The sequence below is a fragment of the Cyprinus carpio genome, chromosome A19 (genome assembly GCF_018340385.1).
Source record: "Cyprinus carpio isolate SPL01 chromosome A19, ASM1834038v1, whole genome shotgun sequence".
NCBI lineage: Eukaryota > Metazoa > Chordata > Actinopteri > Cypriniformes > Cyprinidae > Cyprinus > Cyprinus carpio.
The window spans coordinates 15,216,150-15,228,793 of record NC_056590.1 but is presented as its reverse complement, the minus strand read 5'-3'; the positions used below and the strand labels follow the sequence as shown (position 1 = coordinate 15,228,793).

Below are 12,644 nucleotides of genomic sequence, written 5' to 3'. Positions count from 1 at the left end.
TTGTGTGCGAATGGGTCCCATTAAAACAAACCTCAGTCACCCTGGTCATATGAGCTCCTGGGCTTTTTTGGAAATGAGAGTTTTGCTTCATTCACATGTTGCAAAAAAAAAAAAAAAAAGCACTTGTGGATTTGCTGAAAATATCTGATTCATGAGCGAGCAGTTAAGAAGCTTGTTCCGTCTCGTCCAAAGCAGCCAGTGCTCATTATGAGCTCTCAGCATCCGCCGAGCACCACTATTTTCAGACACTCAAGTGGAGATTAAAAAAAAAAAAAACAGAGAGACGCCGTGTTCTGGCACTGTGGTGGTTACTATGGAAACATAGTGGCTAGGCCCCTCTCATGGCATAGTGCATGTGTGATCAATGTTCTATTTTTTTTTTTTTTTTTTTTTTTTTTTTTGAAGACACTGGTTTTTAGTCACTATGGAGATTTCAAATTATAGTTTCAATTGTATTTACTTCTAAAGTGATTGTTCAGCATTAATAAATTTGAAACTTCTGTCTTGAATTAACAGTAAGTAGCACATTTAGAAAAGCAAATTTCCAACCTGACAATAAATGAGAGAATTGAAAAATTCTCTCAAAAACTATAAAATTTTATACAACACCGTGCCAAAAGAACACTAAAACATAACACTTATAAGATCATATTGTTGTAAAAAAAAATGATTTAAATTCAGATCAAAATTAGTCACCATGTCTGTAACTCAATCTGATACTGGATTTAATTATATTATCTAGATCCTGTCATATTTGTCCTTGACTGTCAAAAGGTTTTGTGGGTTAAACAAGAGACCGTCATTTAATCTATAGGCAGGTTTGCATTTCAGTGTTGGACACCAGAGATTCTTGCAATGAGTGTCAGCTTATGCTAAAAACAATGTAGGTGCTACAATGCCTCTAGACATAAAACAGGAAAATGGTGATTATGTGTTTCTTTGAAATGTCCACCACTATGATCATTCAAAAGGAACATGCAATTGTGGAAATTGTGCAATTGTGCAAATTCCAAAAATCTGCTAGCAAAATGGGATATAATGCCTTTATCCAATGACCCATTATATGGACCACTGAAAGTAATTTATGAAAAAAAAAAAACATACATACACGGATTTATAAATGAGAGAAGCACACAAATGGCAAATTAAGATCCATGAGATCTTTTAAATTGAAAAAAAAAAGAAGGAAAGAAAACTTTACAAATGCTAAATACCAAATTTACCCCAAAACTGTGTATATTAGTACCTTAGAGTAGCCATTTACACCCTTACATTACTACTATGTACCTTTTGTACACAATAAAGGTACAATTTTAGCACATTTTGTCAGAGATTGTAAGGTTAAACATTTGTAGAATCCTAAAACAGTAAAAATAATTGGCAAAATTAGACTTTACTAACAACTGGATTGGTGTCTACATAAATAGATCACAATTTATTTGCAATTATAAAGTATCTGTTTACAATTTAAAAATATGTAACATTATAAAAGAGCAAAAGGCCATTTTCAATAGCCATACCCACAATTTCTCAGATAATTAATTTTTCGTACAAAAAGCATATCATTTCTATTGAAACTTTGTGTGACTAGCATGCATCAACAAGATGCCATGTGTTACTATTTACACTTGGGTGCAAACATTATCTACACTATTTACTCTGTGTAAATAACATCTATCTTCTATTACACTTAGTGTAAATAACTGCCGTCCAATATAAAACCCATCAAAGCACCCATATCTTCAAACATAACCGGTCCAAAAAGCATACTCTTTCCAAACTTCAATTACAATCCATTTCCTGTAATTTTCTGTGATCTGTAGCATTAGCGAGCCATATATAGCTCAATCACACAGATGTGGAAATGAGGAGGATGAATTCACATGGGTGAAGCTTAAGCTGCTGGAGAGCATTTCCAAAGTTTCCTCTGGCACTATCAAAAACCCAACCAAAAGAAACCACCAGGCTGAACATCAAGCAACATCAAGCACGGCGGTCTGGCAATCCAGACAGGCCCCAAAACAAATGATTAATGCTGTATATACAAAGCTGAATGCACACAGTGTAAATAGCTGTTTCCACTGTACTGATGTCTTCACAAAGAACTCGGACAAACAACATCTCAAATGTACATCTGATAGCCCTTGGTCTAAAATAGTAGCACTGGGCAAGATAAAGCACACTTTCTTGTCAAGGCAAGTCAAACACTGCACGACTGCATGTCTTGCTAGGGTCCTCAATACTAAACAAAATGACTAACCCCAGTGTCAGGCCTATGAGAGGCCCCACTGGCATCTCCTCAAGCAGCTGAACTTGCACAAAAGCAGCCACATGGCTCCCAGTGGCACACATCTCTCCGGCTAACGAGAGATGCAGCACTGAATTACAAATGTTCTGGCTGGAGGGTTAGCGTACCTAAAATAGGGCTGCACGATTAATCGAATACGGTTGAGATGTGCATCTTGTCAGTAAAGCCAGTTTTGTAATCAGTAGTAAATCTCCATCACATGCTTTCAGATGGAGCACCGTTTACTACACAGAGCTGTAGTTCACTGACAAGCTATGCAAAATCGCGTTCATAATCGCGCAATTATAAAATCGTGAGCAAGAAATCATTCTGCGATCATAAAAGCTGTTTGCGTAGCTTGTCAGTGTACTACAGCTCTGTGTAGTAAATGCTGCTCCATCTGAAAGCATGTGAAAATACCACATTTAATAACATGTTTTTACTCCAAACTCACTTCATAACATCAGACGAGTTTTAAATAAATCCTTCTGTGAGATGATGTACACAGAATAAGGCACACAACATATTTCATAGTACTCTAAGCAGTGATAAAGGTTATGTCAATTAGCATTGCATTATTATATAATTTATTATAAAAATTATAATAAAACGTACTCAGATAAACTATATATTGTCATAGTCGTGTGTTAATTAGTCATGTTGAATCAATGAAAACAGTTAAATCCTCTGTTTAATCAGCAAACACTATAGGGATTTCCTGGATTTTTTTTTTTTTTTTTTGCAAGGCATATTTGGAGTTTCAGTGCAAGAGTGCCCTCTAGCTTTCAGATGGAGATTTACTGCAGATCACAGAACCGTGCTTCACTGAAAGATACGCATGACAATCGCAGCTTCTGCCTAATCGCGATTTATCGCCTTCGCGATTTGATTTCGATTAATTGTGCAGCCCTTACCCAAAGACACTTCCATTATGTCGCATTACGTCCATCTAAAAGTGCTCTCACTCGCTTTCGCTAACACACACACATACATACAAAAACCACATAGGCTGATTTTTAAAAGCCTGAAATCATTACGGTATAAGCCACTTCCACATTACAGTAAATGTTTTCAATATGGCTGCTTTCACAACATACTGCCGATTCCAGTCTGCACCTAATCAGCGTATTCGGAACATATCAGATAATATACTGCCATTCCAAAGACTAATGGCCAAATGATTCATAAAAACAGAAAGAGGAAAGACAAAAACAGCTCCAGAGAACAGAACAGTCTGTCAGCGTCATGGAGGGGAACACAGTTGTGAAAGGGAAGTACCGCTGCCAAGGGTTCTGGCTGTTGCTGCCACATCTTTGACACATGTCAACATTCACAACAACATCAGTGAGGTTACCCTTCCTTGAGCCAACAAAACACAAAGGAACTGAGAAAGCGTGTCTGGAAATACAAATTGAAAGGGGAACAAATCATTGTACACCCTTGATGTACTAATTATGGCATTACCCAGGAATTGGGATGTAATAAAAATGACCAATACTAAAGAATACTATAAGGAAATCTCTATTGGAATTTCTTCTATGGTTTAGATAGTTCAAGCGATGGAGTTCTCAATTTCAACACTTCTGGTATAGCTTTAGTCAGACAGTAAAATGGTCGCCAAAATTGTAGAGTGAAACCAGCTTAACTTCTGCTTTACAGAAATATCTAGTTCTACCCTTTTGAGGTCCAGATCTAGACCAAGACCGAACCCTGAAATCTAGACACAGTCCAAATTTAGTGGTTTATTGCAGTGTTAAAAAGACACTTTTTTTTATAGCAGCCATGTAGGCAACTGTACTTCTTACAACAAATTTTCTATAATAGTGAAGACAACCACTTTAGTAGATGTTGTAATTCTACCAAATTTTCTGAAATAGTGCTAACCTGTGGTGAATGTCATTATTATCTTTATGGTGTGGTCACATTTACCATTGTACAGCAGACTTTTGTTTGGCAAAATTTAGTCATTTCAATGGGAATCCACACTAAGAGCCACACTAAGGACCTAAGGTTTCTACTTAGGCTTATGATGCTTTCGGGGAACGCAGTGCAGGTTAACTGACTCATAACCAAACAATCAAAGTGTATGAATCGAATCACAACACGAACTTCCGAGTATCCAAACTCGCACATTGTACACCTGCCTTAAGCTGGAAACTGACAGCGGCCTTGTATGAGACCTTAAGCCAAGATCCAGATGTAGACCAACGCTTCACATTTCTGACCCAAAACAATACAGCAATTCGGGAGATGAAGACCAAAAGCCACATTTATGTGGTCATTGCAGTTGTGCTGATACAGTCTTCCATCAACGTCTAAGCCCCGTCCAGTGCATGATTTACATCATCCACCATAACTCACTCACCACATTGCACGAGAAAGACTCCATCTGATACTCTGCCCTCTTATCTCATCATAATACAAACTACAGGACAGAGGAATGAAAAACATTCTTTCTGAGCGCAACACTTACCACTTATCAAAGCACTGCTGCACCTGCTTTTATGTCAGCAGAGCAAATTCCTCGCATTACGTGGGCACATTCGCATATGTAACCGCCCGTGTTTGCTGACGTGGGCGTGCATCCTGTGCAGTCGCATATTGACCAAGGAGCTCGGCTGGATCACATATGACTGTAAAGGTCGATAAGCAAAAGATCACATTGCATAATTCACCAAGCCAGAGACGCAACAGCCATAAAGGAGAATGGCAACACTTATCCGTGACTGCACCAGGCTAGATTCTCGTAAATGGTGTCGTGAGGTGAAGCATCGTATCTTGGCAGAAGACTATGGCAAGCTGCTTTGAGAAAATTCCCTTGTGAAAAATTCAAAGGATAAACATAAAATGAATAAGTGGCCACTCATGCCAGCTTTGCCGAAGTGTCCTGGCATTTTACATCAAGAGATTTGCACAGTCGCTGCTAAAATCCAGTTTGTAAAAAGGTTTGTAAATGATACACATCTGTCAACAATGTGCGACCCTAAAAGACCTGCATACACACATTTACACAAATGAATGCACATTAAAATTACAATTACGATAGAAAAAGAAAAAAATCAAGTTATAACACAGCCAATTAACAAATACTGCTGATATTCTCTCTCCTACTATCAATCAAATATGTAATTGCTTTCCTCTGACGTTTCTGATTATATCCTTTGCAACTAACTTGTTCAAATAAATCACTTGCATGCTTATTATATGTATCAGAAATAAAAAAGCATTTTTTTTTATCATTGCAGCATTTATATTATTCTTATCTACTGTTTCTATGATGAAGTCAGTCAAGTCACCTTTATAGTGCTTCATACAATACAGATCACAGTATTAAACAGAAACAGAATCAATTACATAAACTCTATATTCAGATTCTGTAAAATTTACTCCGTTCATCCGATCCAGCGATCTTTTTAGGATATTAAGTGTGTTGTATCTAGAACAGACTAGTTCACGACCCTTTAATAACAAACTCACAAAATTAACTCGGCCCTTTTATAGCAGCTGGCCTCCTGTGGTATGATCCATGAATTTTGCCATGTCACATTCTTGGAAAATTCAGGGGGGAAAAGAAAACCATTTGCATTAAAACACAGGGTTAAATGAAGCACAGTGGCGCTAGCGGCAGGCGCTGAAACACAAACATACAATCTCTCACACGCTCACACGCAGAGCCTCGCAGCTTTCTCCTCACAAATGGACGAGGTGCCTACATTTACATTGCAAAGCTGGAGGACTCGGAGCGGGGGAAGGGGTCAGAGGGAGGGCTCAGTGAGCCTTGGCCCTGCTCTCTATTTTTGTTTCCAGCTTTTTTTGTGCATCACACACTGCAATGGATTTTTCAACTTGGCCCTCATCAGTTGCACGCCTGATGAAACAAACACTGACAGCTTCTTTACATTTGTAAAGGCCCCTACAGCAGCTGTGCCTATCTCACCACACGTCTATGAATCAGGGACTGGCCCCAGCTGGGCCTGCAGAGCGAGAGAGAGAGAGAGAGAGAGAGAGAGAGAGGGATAGGGAGAAAAAGAGAGTAAGAATAGCCATGGGTAGCCCCCCGTTCCCCTCGCACCATGTGCCATGTTCACTTCAACAGAACAAGAACACAAACGCGAGCTCCGGCTGCATTCATTAGCCAAAGTCCGAAATCAAAACCAGCGTAACTCTTAGCTTTAAAAACAGCCCTCAAAAATAATTATACAGAGAAGTTGCTTCAGACAGTGTCAAGATGGCCTTGTTTAGAGAAGCCATTAAAGGAGCTCGTCTGAAAGCAGAAGTGCCTACTTGCGCCCCTTCTGCTTTCCACACATGTCTATCAATCAGGGACGGTCTAATTGCATTTCCTTGTTTGCTCTTATTAACATCTATTATCATATTTTTTTTCTCCCTCTCTCGTTTTCCACTAAATGAATTTTAATAATATTCACAGCACATGTGAAGGAAAATGGGGTAATAAATAATAATAAATAAATAAAAAATCCCTTGCACTCATGTTCCAGGGGATATGGTTCAGCCAAGCATGTATAATTGTCTTACGCTAATTAAGGGAAGGCTGAATCCAAGGGGCCAAGAGTTGTGCAGGCCCCCGGGGACAGATCCTTCAGGTTGTTTTTGTTGTTTGCCTGACCAGATTTTAGCACAGCTGCCAGCACTGCACAGATGTGACATGAACAGCCATGTTCTGAACGGTTCCGGTCCATTCCACACGATCTACACAGAGGATCATGACCCTGACCATACTGACATGTGGTCAGTACGAGCTGTAGCAGATCCCTGTCCAACATGTAACCATACACAGATCAGTGAATGCCAAATAGATAAAATGTTATTATATTACCTGACCATGTTAAAAAGGGGGGGGGGGGACCTAAATACATATACAGAGTATATGTATATTAATAAACTTTATGATGAATTTACATTTACTACAAATTACTATTAATTACATAGATAAGGTTTCAAATGATCCCAAACTATAGATTAATTCATAAACATTGAACTGAGCATAAGCAGAAATATATATACTAATTTTTATTACTTCTCTTTTTTTTTTTTTACTTCCAATACATTTCTAGGTCTCAATGACGTTGGGTTTCCTGTATATACATTTCCTTTTCTTATAATTTAAAATAAATAATATTGGTGATAAACCAGAGAACCATGTTTATGTGCTTTTCTCCAATGCAACCAAAGCTTATCCTGACAACCTTTTGAAAAATTATTTTAAGAATGCGCAATTGTTTTAACTGAATCATTCTTCTTAAAGTCACCACGTGGTGGGATAGACTACTTTTGTCATCACTTTCATTTCCCTCGTCAGTGAACAAAAGTAATTCCGTCACACTGCTGCATTAACAATACGAGACGGCTTAAGTTGAACAAAAGCACGCAAAGATAGACAATTCCCATCACCTTTATGGAAAGCGATAAGATGTCATGAGCATTGCCGATAAAGTGCGTGGAAACTGCCCCCGTGGTGCGTCATCATAACCTAAACCCTCGCAATATCTGTTTCACTCATTTTAACCTGTTGCTGATGGACTAAAACATATTCAGTAAGACATTTAAAGCGGAAAGATAATTCCCAGGTAGCAAAATGTTGTTCTTGGGGGAAGGAAAAAAAAAAGTTAAATGAGGTCACGTGACAAACCAAATTGGTTGCACGAGCTAACCCTTTCACGCGCCAGCGGGAATTTATTTCTCGGCGCTGGCTTGGTTTGATAGGAAAATAAAGTAAGGACATGAGCGATAAAGGAAGTAACAACAGTCTCGCAAACTACGACAAAAGAAACTCTTCCTCAACTACAGGTAAAGCTCTGGAAAACTCGGGCTAAGAGTCAGTCAGTTCTTTGAGGGTTAACTGATACGAGGTTTGCTCGGCCGTCTCTGAGGAGACTCGGGCTTTTGTTATGGTAGTCTTGCTTAATTCCGCTCCCGAGGAGACCAAATCACTAGCCAGAAAGTTCAAGCCCTATAAAGTCCCCGGTTCTCCAGTTATACTACGACAAGTTCGCCGGTTCACTAACCCATCGTGCTGGAGACACGGTAAAATGGTCGCTTTGCTTTAAACGCGAACCTCTGCAATGCGACTGGTTATATCCCACTATAAATGACACCCAATGCGTTTAATCTAATAAGTTGTGTATTATTAATATTTAACCAGTTTAAACAATAAAACGTGCAGAAACTCTCCGAGAAAAAGCAAGCAAAAAAGAGTTTCAGCCACAGTAATACCCACAATGCTGGCTGCTGTTCAAGCTAATGTTTTCGAGTCGAGCATTGTGCTTAAATTGAAAAAACTTAAGACAATTCACTCTTCTGAATCTTAAATAAATTTACACTACATCGGCCACCACTTTGGAGTCGTCTCAGTCGTCAAGAGCAGAGGAAATGCTTTCCTTGCACAGTTTGAAAACATTTAAGAGCCCATTGCTTACACTTGAAGAAGAACGAGTTACACCCGAGATAAACAAATCAAATATGCCAGGGGAACTGGGATAGTTGCTTTTATACCACGTATTCCTGCAGAATTCAGTTCGGGGAAACAAATCCCGGAATAAAAGAGGGCGATATGGTTGTCCTCGCGGCTTTGAGACGGAAAGCAATGAAGAGCAAACAAAGCCGTTCTGATCACAATGATGTTTTAACGCTGGAGTTTGTTTGGTACTAAAAAACCCAAAACAAAACGCGTCCAGGTTTGCAAATGAGTTCTGTAAGCTAACAGCTGTTGTGCAAAACATAAACATCCCCAATGAGGATACCAGGGGAAAAGCGAGGAAGATCTACGTCTGTGCAACTACAGAAAAAAACCATTTAAATATATTCAAGTGTTGTGCACGTAGTGCGGTGCATTTACGCCTGGTTTTCAAATCCAGACTAAATAAAACAAGAGCCATCCATGGTCAAAGTTTACGCATTTAACATCAACACAAGCGCGAGACCATGGAACAAACTTAAGGTCAGCCGCATACAAACAATCGCTACTTACGTATTTCTTGTGAATGATATTCCTCTTAGGTCTTTCCTTGCTCATTCTGCAAAAAAAAATTAATTATTAATTAAAGAAACAACACACGAATTAACTTACTGACTCCATCCATTCTTTTCCCCCCGGAGCAATGCGATTTAAATCCCCTGTAGTTCGCTTGGCTGTGCAGAATTCCCTCTTCGATCGCTGATGATTCCTGGTAGAATCGTGGAATTACCCAAAATCAGGGATCCATCGCCAAGGGTAAAGGGAAAAATAAACAATCACATCGGCATACCATAGTTAAAACCATCAGCCACAATAACTTCCATCAGTGATGTTCATCCCGGCTCTTTAAAAGCATGTAGGTTTATTCAAATGAGGATGTAAATGTTCGGTGGGGAGTTACATCTTGTTTTGAAAAGGCTTATCAGAGGAGCGGATGAAATAAATAAAAAACTAAAAAAGGAAAAGGGTTCGTGGTACGTTTTGGCTGGAGCTAGCAGACGGTGAGTGAACTCTCCAGCAGCACCACATCTGATTCTGAACACAAGGCGAAGCTTCTTTCTTTAAGCAGCCTCACACCCCGACAGCACGCTCAGCGGTAACTTTAAAAGGACGCCTGCCTTAAGGGAGCGTCGCAAAATGACCCCACGGGGTCACAAAAACGAACACTAGTCTACTTCAAAGTTACTGGATAAAAGAATGGGATATTCAGTCAACAGCATTGATTCAGTGTGAAGAAGGAAGAGCGGTTAAACATTTTCCAGCTCCAATGGATACAAGACAGCTGACAGATGCAGGTTTTGAGCAGTTTTAAGCAGCGTTAGGAATTCTCACTCGCCCCTTTGTAAGACTCCTCTGCTCTCTAGAGATGTTTGTGTTCATCGTGGGGGGTGGGGGGACACGGTCTGTTTCTTTTCTCCACGGTAGACCTGTTTTCATATTTAAACAGTTTTGACTAATTGTTAAAAAACATTTTACTATTTATAATTAAAAGCGACATTTACCTAACACAGTACTGTGTAATGTTACTAGTAAAACTCCCTAAACAAGTAGATTCTTTTCAACTGTAGTGTACAACACTAAATGACATTAACATCTTTCCCAAACAGTTGCTCATTAATGAGTTGATAGTTCTGACTATATTCCCTGATTTTGTATCTATACTTTTATATATTTCTTGGTTGAATGCTTTTCAGTCGAACTCTTAGAAGGGCCAACATGCCAAAGCAAACACTGCAAGATAGAGGATGTTGGTGTGCACACATTTTAAAGGCTCACAGTTACTTGTTCTTTGCACTGTTTGTGTGTACTTTAAACAAGTAATACCAGATTTTGTTAGGCAATTATTAAATCATTCTTTACCATGGTTGATTTTGCATGATTTCCAAAGGTAATTCTGTAACTACTTTGAGCCAGTGTTATTTTAGTATCACTGAGATACTATTATAGTTTGTATTAATATTTTGAATCAGTTAATACTTGAATGTATCCTTTTTTAACTTGTTACATTTATAATGATTTTTTTTTGTCTGTTATTTTTAGTAGTTTTAGTTATGTTAGTACATCAAGTTAAACTAAATTAAAATGAGAAATGTTACATTTGCAACTAGCTGAAATAAAACTTATTTTTTTTGTATTTTATATTATTCAGTTGATGTTTATGTTATGTAAGTAATGGAAATATTTTATATATTTAATTTTGTTTTTTTATTTTTCAATTTAGTTTTAATTAATTATAATAACTCTTCTTGGGGCCTGTCTAAAGAGCATCGGTGGGCACATGATCTGAGGGTTTCTTATTCACCGACTGAAAAAATGCAAAAACTGTGAAGGTGAGTGTTAGTGTGCATTAGACGTAAGGTTTATTAAATTAACACACTTCTGGTAATTGAACAAAAAGTGAAATGAATCTGTAGAAATGAGTCACAATCAGATCTTGAAACAATGACAGGAATCTGAGAGGACTGCTTAAGTAATTCACAAAACAAGTTTGTCACACCAAACAAGAATATTCACATTTTTTGTCATCATGGGTGATAATGGAATAACCCTTGCATAGAAACTAAATCATGACAGATGAAGATAAACCTGGCATTTATTTATAAAGATGCACCATTTAGCATCTGTGTGTGCATAATCCAAGATCTTAGCCTACAACTTAACTCTATTCAGAGCTGCTTTCCAGTTTAAGGTTATAATAATGTCTAAATGTTTTTATATTATAATGAAAGTATATTTTATAAAAGTTTATTTATTTAGGTAGGTGCATAGATGACTTTAGTCTGTTATATCACAGGCCTGAGAGTTTGTGTTTAACCTGAAGCAGTAATAAAGCTGTTTAGCAATCATGAGATCTCATTTTTAGTTATCATGGGTGATAATGGAATAACCCTTGCATAGAAACTAAATCATGACAGATGAAGATAAACCTGGCCTTTATTTATAAAGATGCACCATTTAGCATCTGTGTGTGCATAAACCAAGATCTTAGCCTACGACTTAACTCTATCCAGAGCTGCTTTCCAGTTTAAGGTTATGATAATGTCTAAATGTTTTTATATTACAATGAAAGTATATTTTATAAAAGTTTATTTATTTAGGTAGGTGTATAGATGACTTTAGTTTGTTATATCACAGGCCTGAGAGTTTGTGTTTAACCTGAAGCAGTAATAAAGCTGTTTAGCAATCATGAGATCTCATTTTTAGTTATTACTTGTAAAAGGTGTCAATGTTGTCTTAATGTGTTGTACATAAAACATGTTTGTGCTGGTGTAGCTTTATCGTCCATATATACTAGTAATATGAGAAATTTGATTCGTGCTGTAGAGTTGTTGTACAAATGGTGATCAAAGCCTCAACTTGCCCATGAATTGCATGAACAGGGATCATGGTGGATCAATACATAAAAGATGAATAATTTAATTTCAACCTGGTGTTTCACAGATATCACATTGCATAGTTTAGCTTTCCAAATTTAAATGGAGCACATTTAATGGTCTTGGCAGCACACCGCCATGTTTGATCAATAATAAATTGTAGGGAGAACATGATTACATGAGTAGTTCTGTTAATTTTTATTTGGAAGTGACACCAGATACAGGGAGAAAAAAACAGACAGAGGAAAAGTGAAACATAAGTACTTCCTGTCCTTGCAGCAGCTGCAATTTTGCCAATGCACGTTTCTTGACAAGTTCTTAACTGTATAGGATTGATATAAAGATATAAAGGATTTAACAAAGTGTATGGCCACACATTGCCTTCAGAACAGCTTCAGGAACTCTGGTTTACTCCATGCACTTATGAACTCATGGAAAATGTAAATGAATTTTGTTATGACCGGGATGGGATTTGACTGTTCTTGAGTTTTTTATTTATTTATATTTA

At 37.8% G+C, this 12,644-nt stretch overlaps 1 protein-coding gene and 1 long non-coding RNA gene across 2 annotated transcripts in view; both read right to left on the bottom strand.

The window, feature by feature from the left end:
• The window catches only part of LOC109093762 (protein Jumonji-like), a 96,135-nt gene extending 86,800 nt beyond the window's left edge, over positions 1–9,335 (bottom strand). Inside the window, exon 1 of the mRNA XM_042776727.1 lies at positions 9,276–9,335. Coding sequence (XP_042632661.1) covers positions 9,276–9,320 — 45 coding nt within the window. The 5' untranslated portion in view covers positions 9,321–9,335. The remainder of the gene's footprint in view (positions 1–9,275) is intronic.
• A 61-nt stretch (positions 9,336–9,396) lies between these two features.
• Positions 9,397–10,110, bottom strand: LOC122148816. The gene is made up of 2 exons (XR_006162639.1): positions 9,553–10,110; positions 9,397–9,471 (listed from the first exon to the last, which is right to left on the bottom strand). It is a non-coding gene; the product is annotated as an uncharacterized LOC122148816 (long non-coding RNA).
• Positions 10,111–12,644: the final 2,534 nt, after the last annotated feature.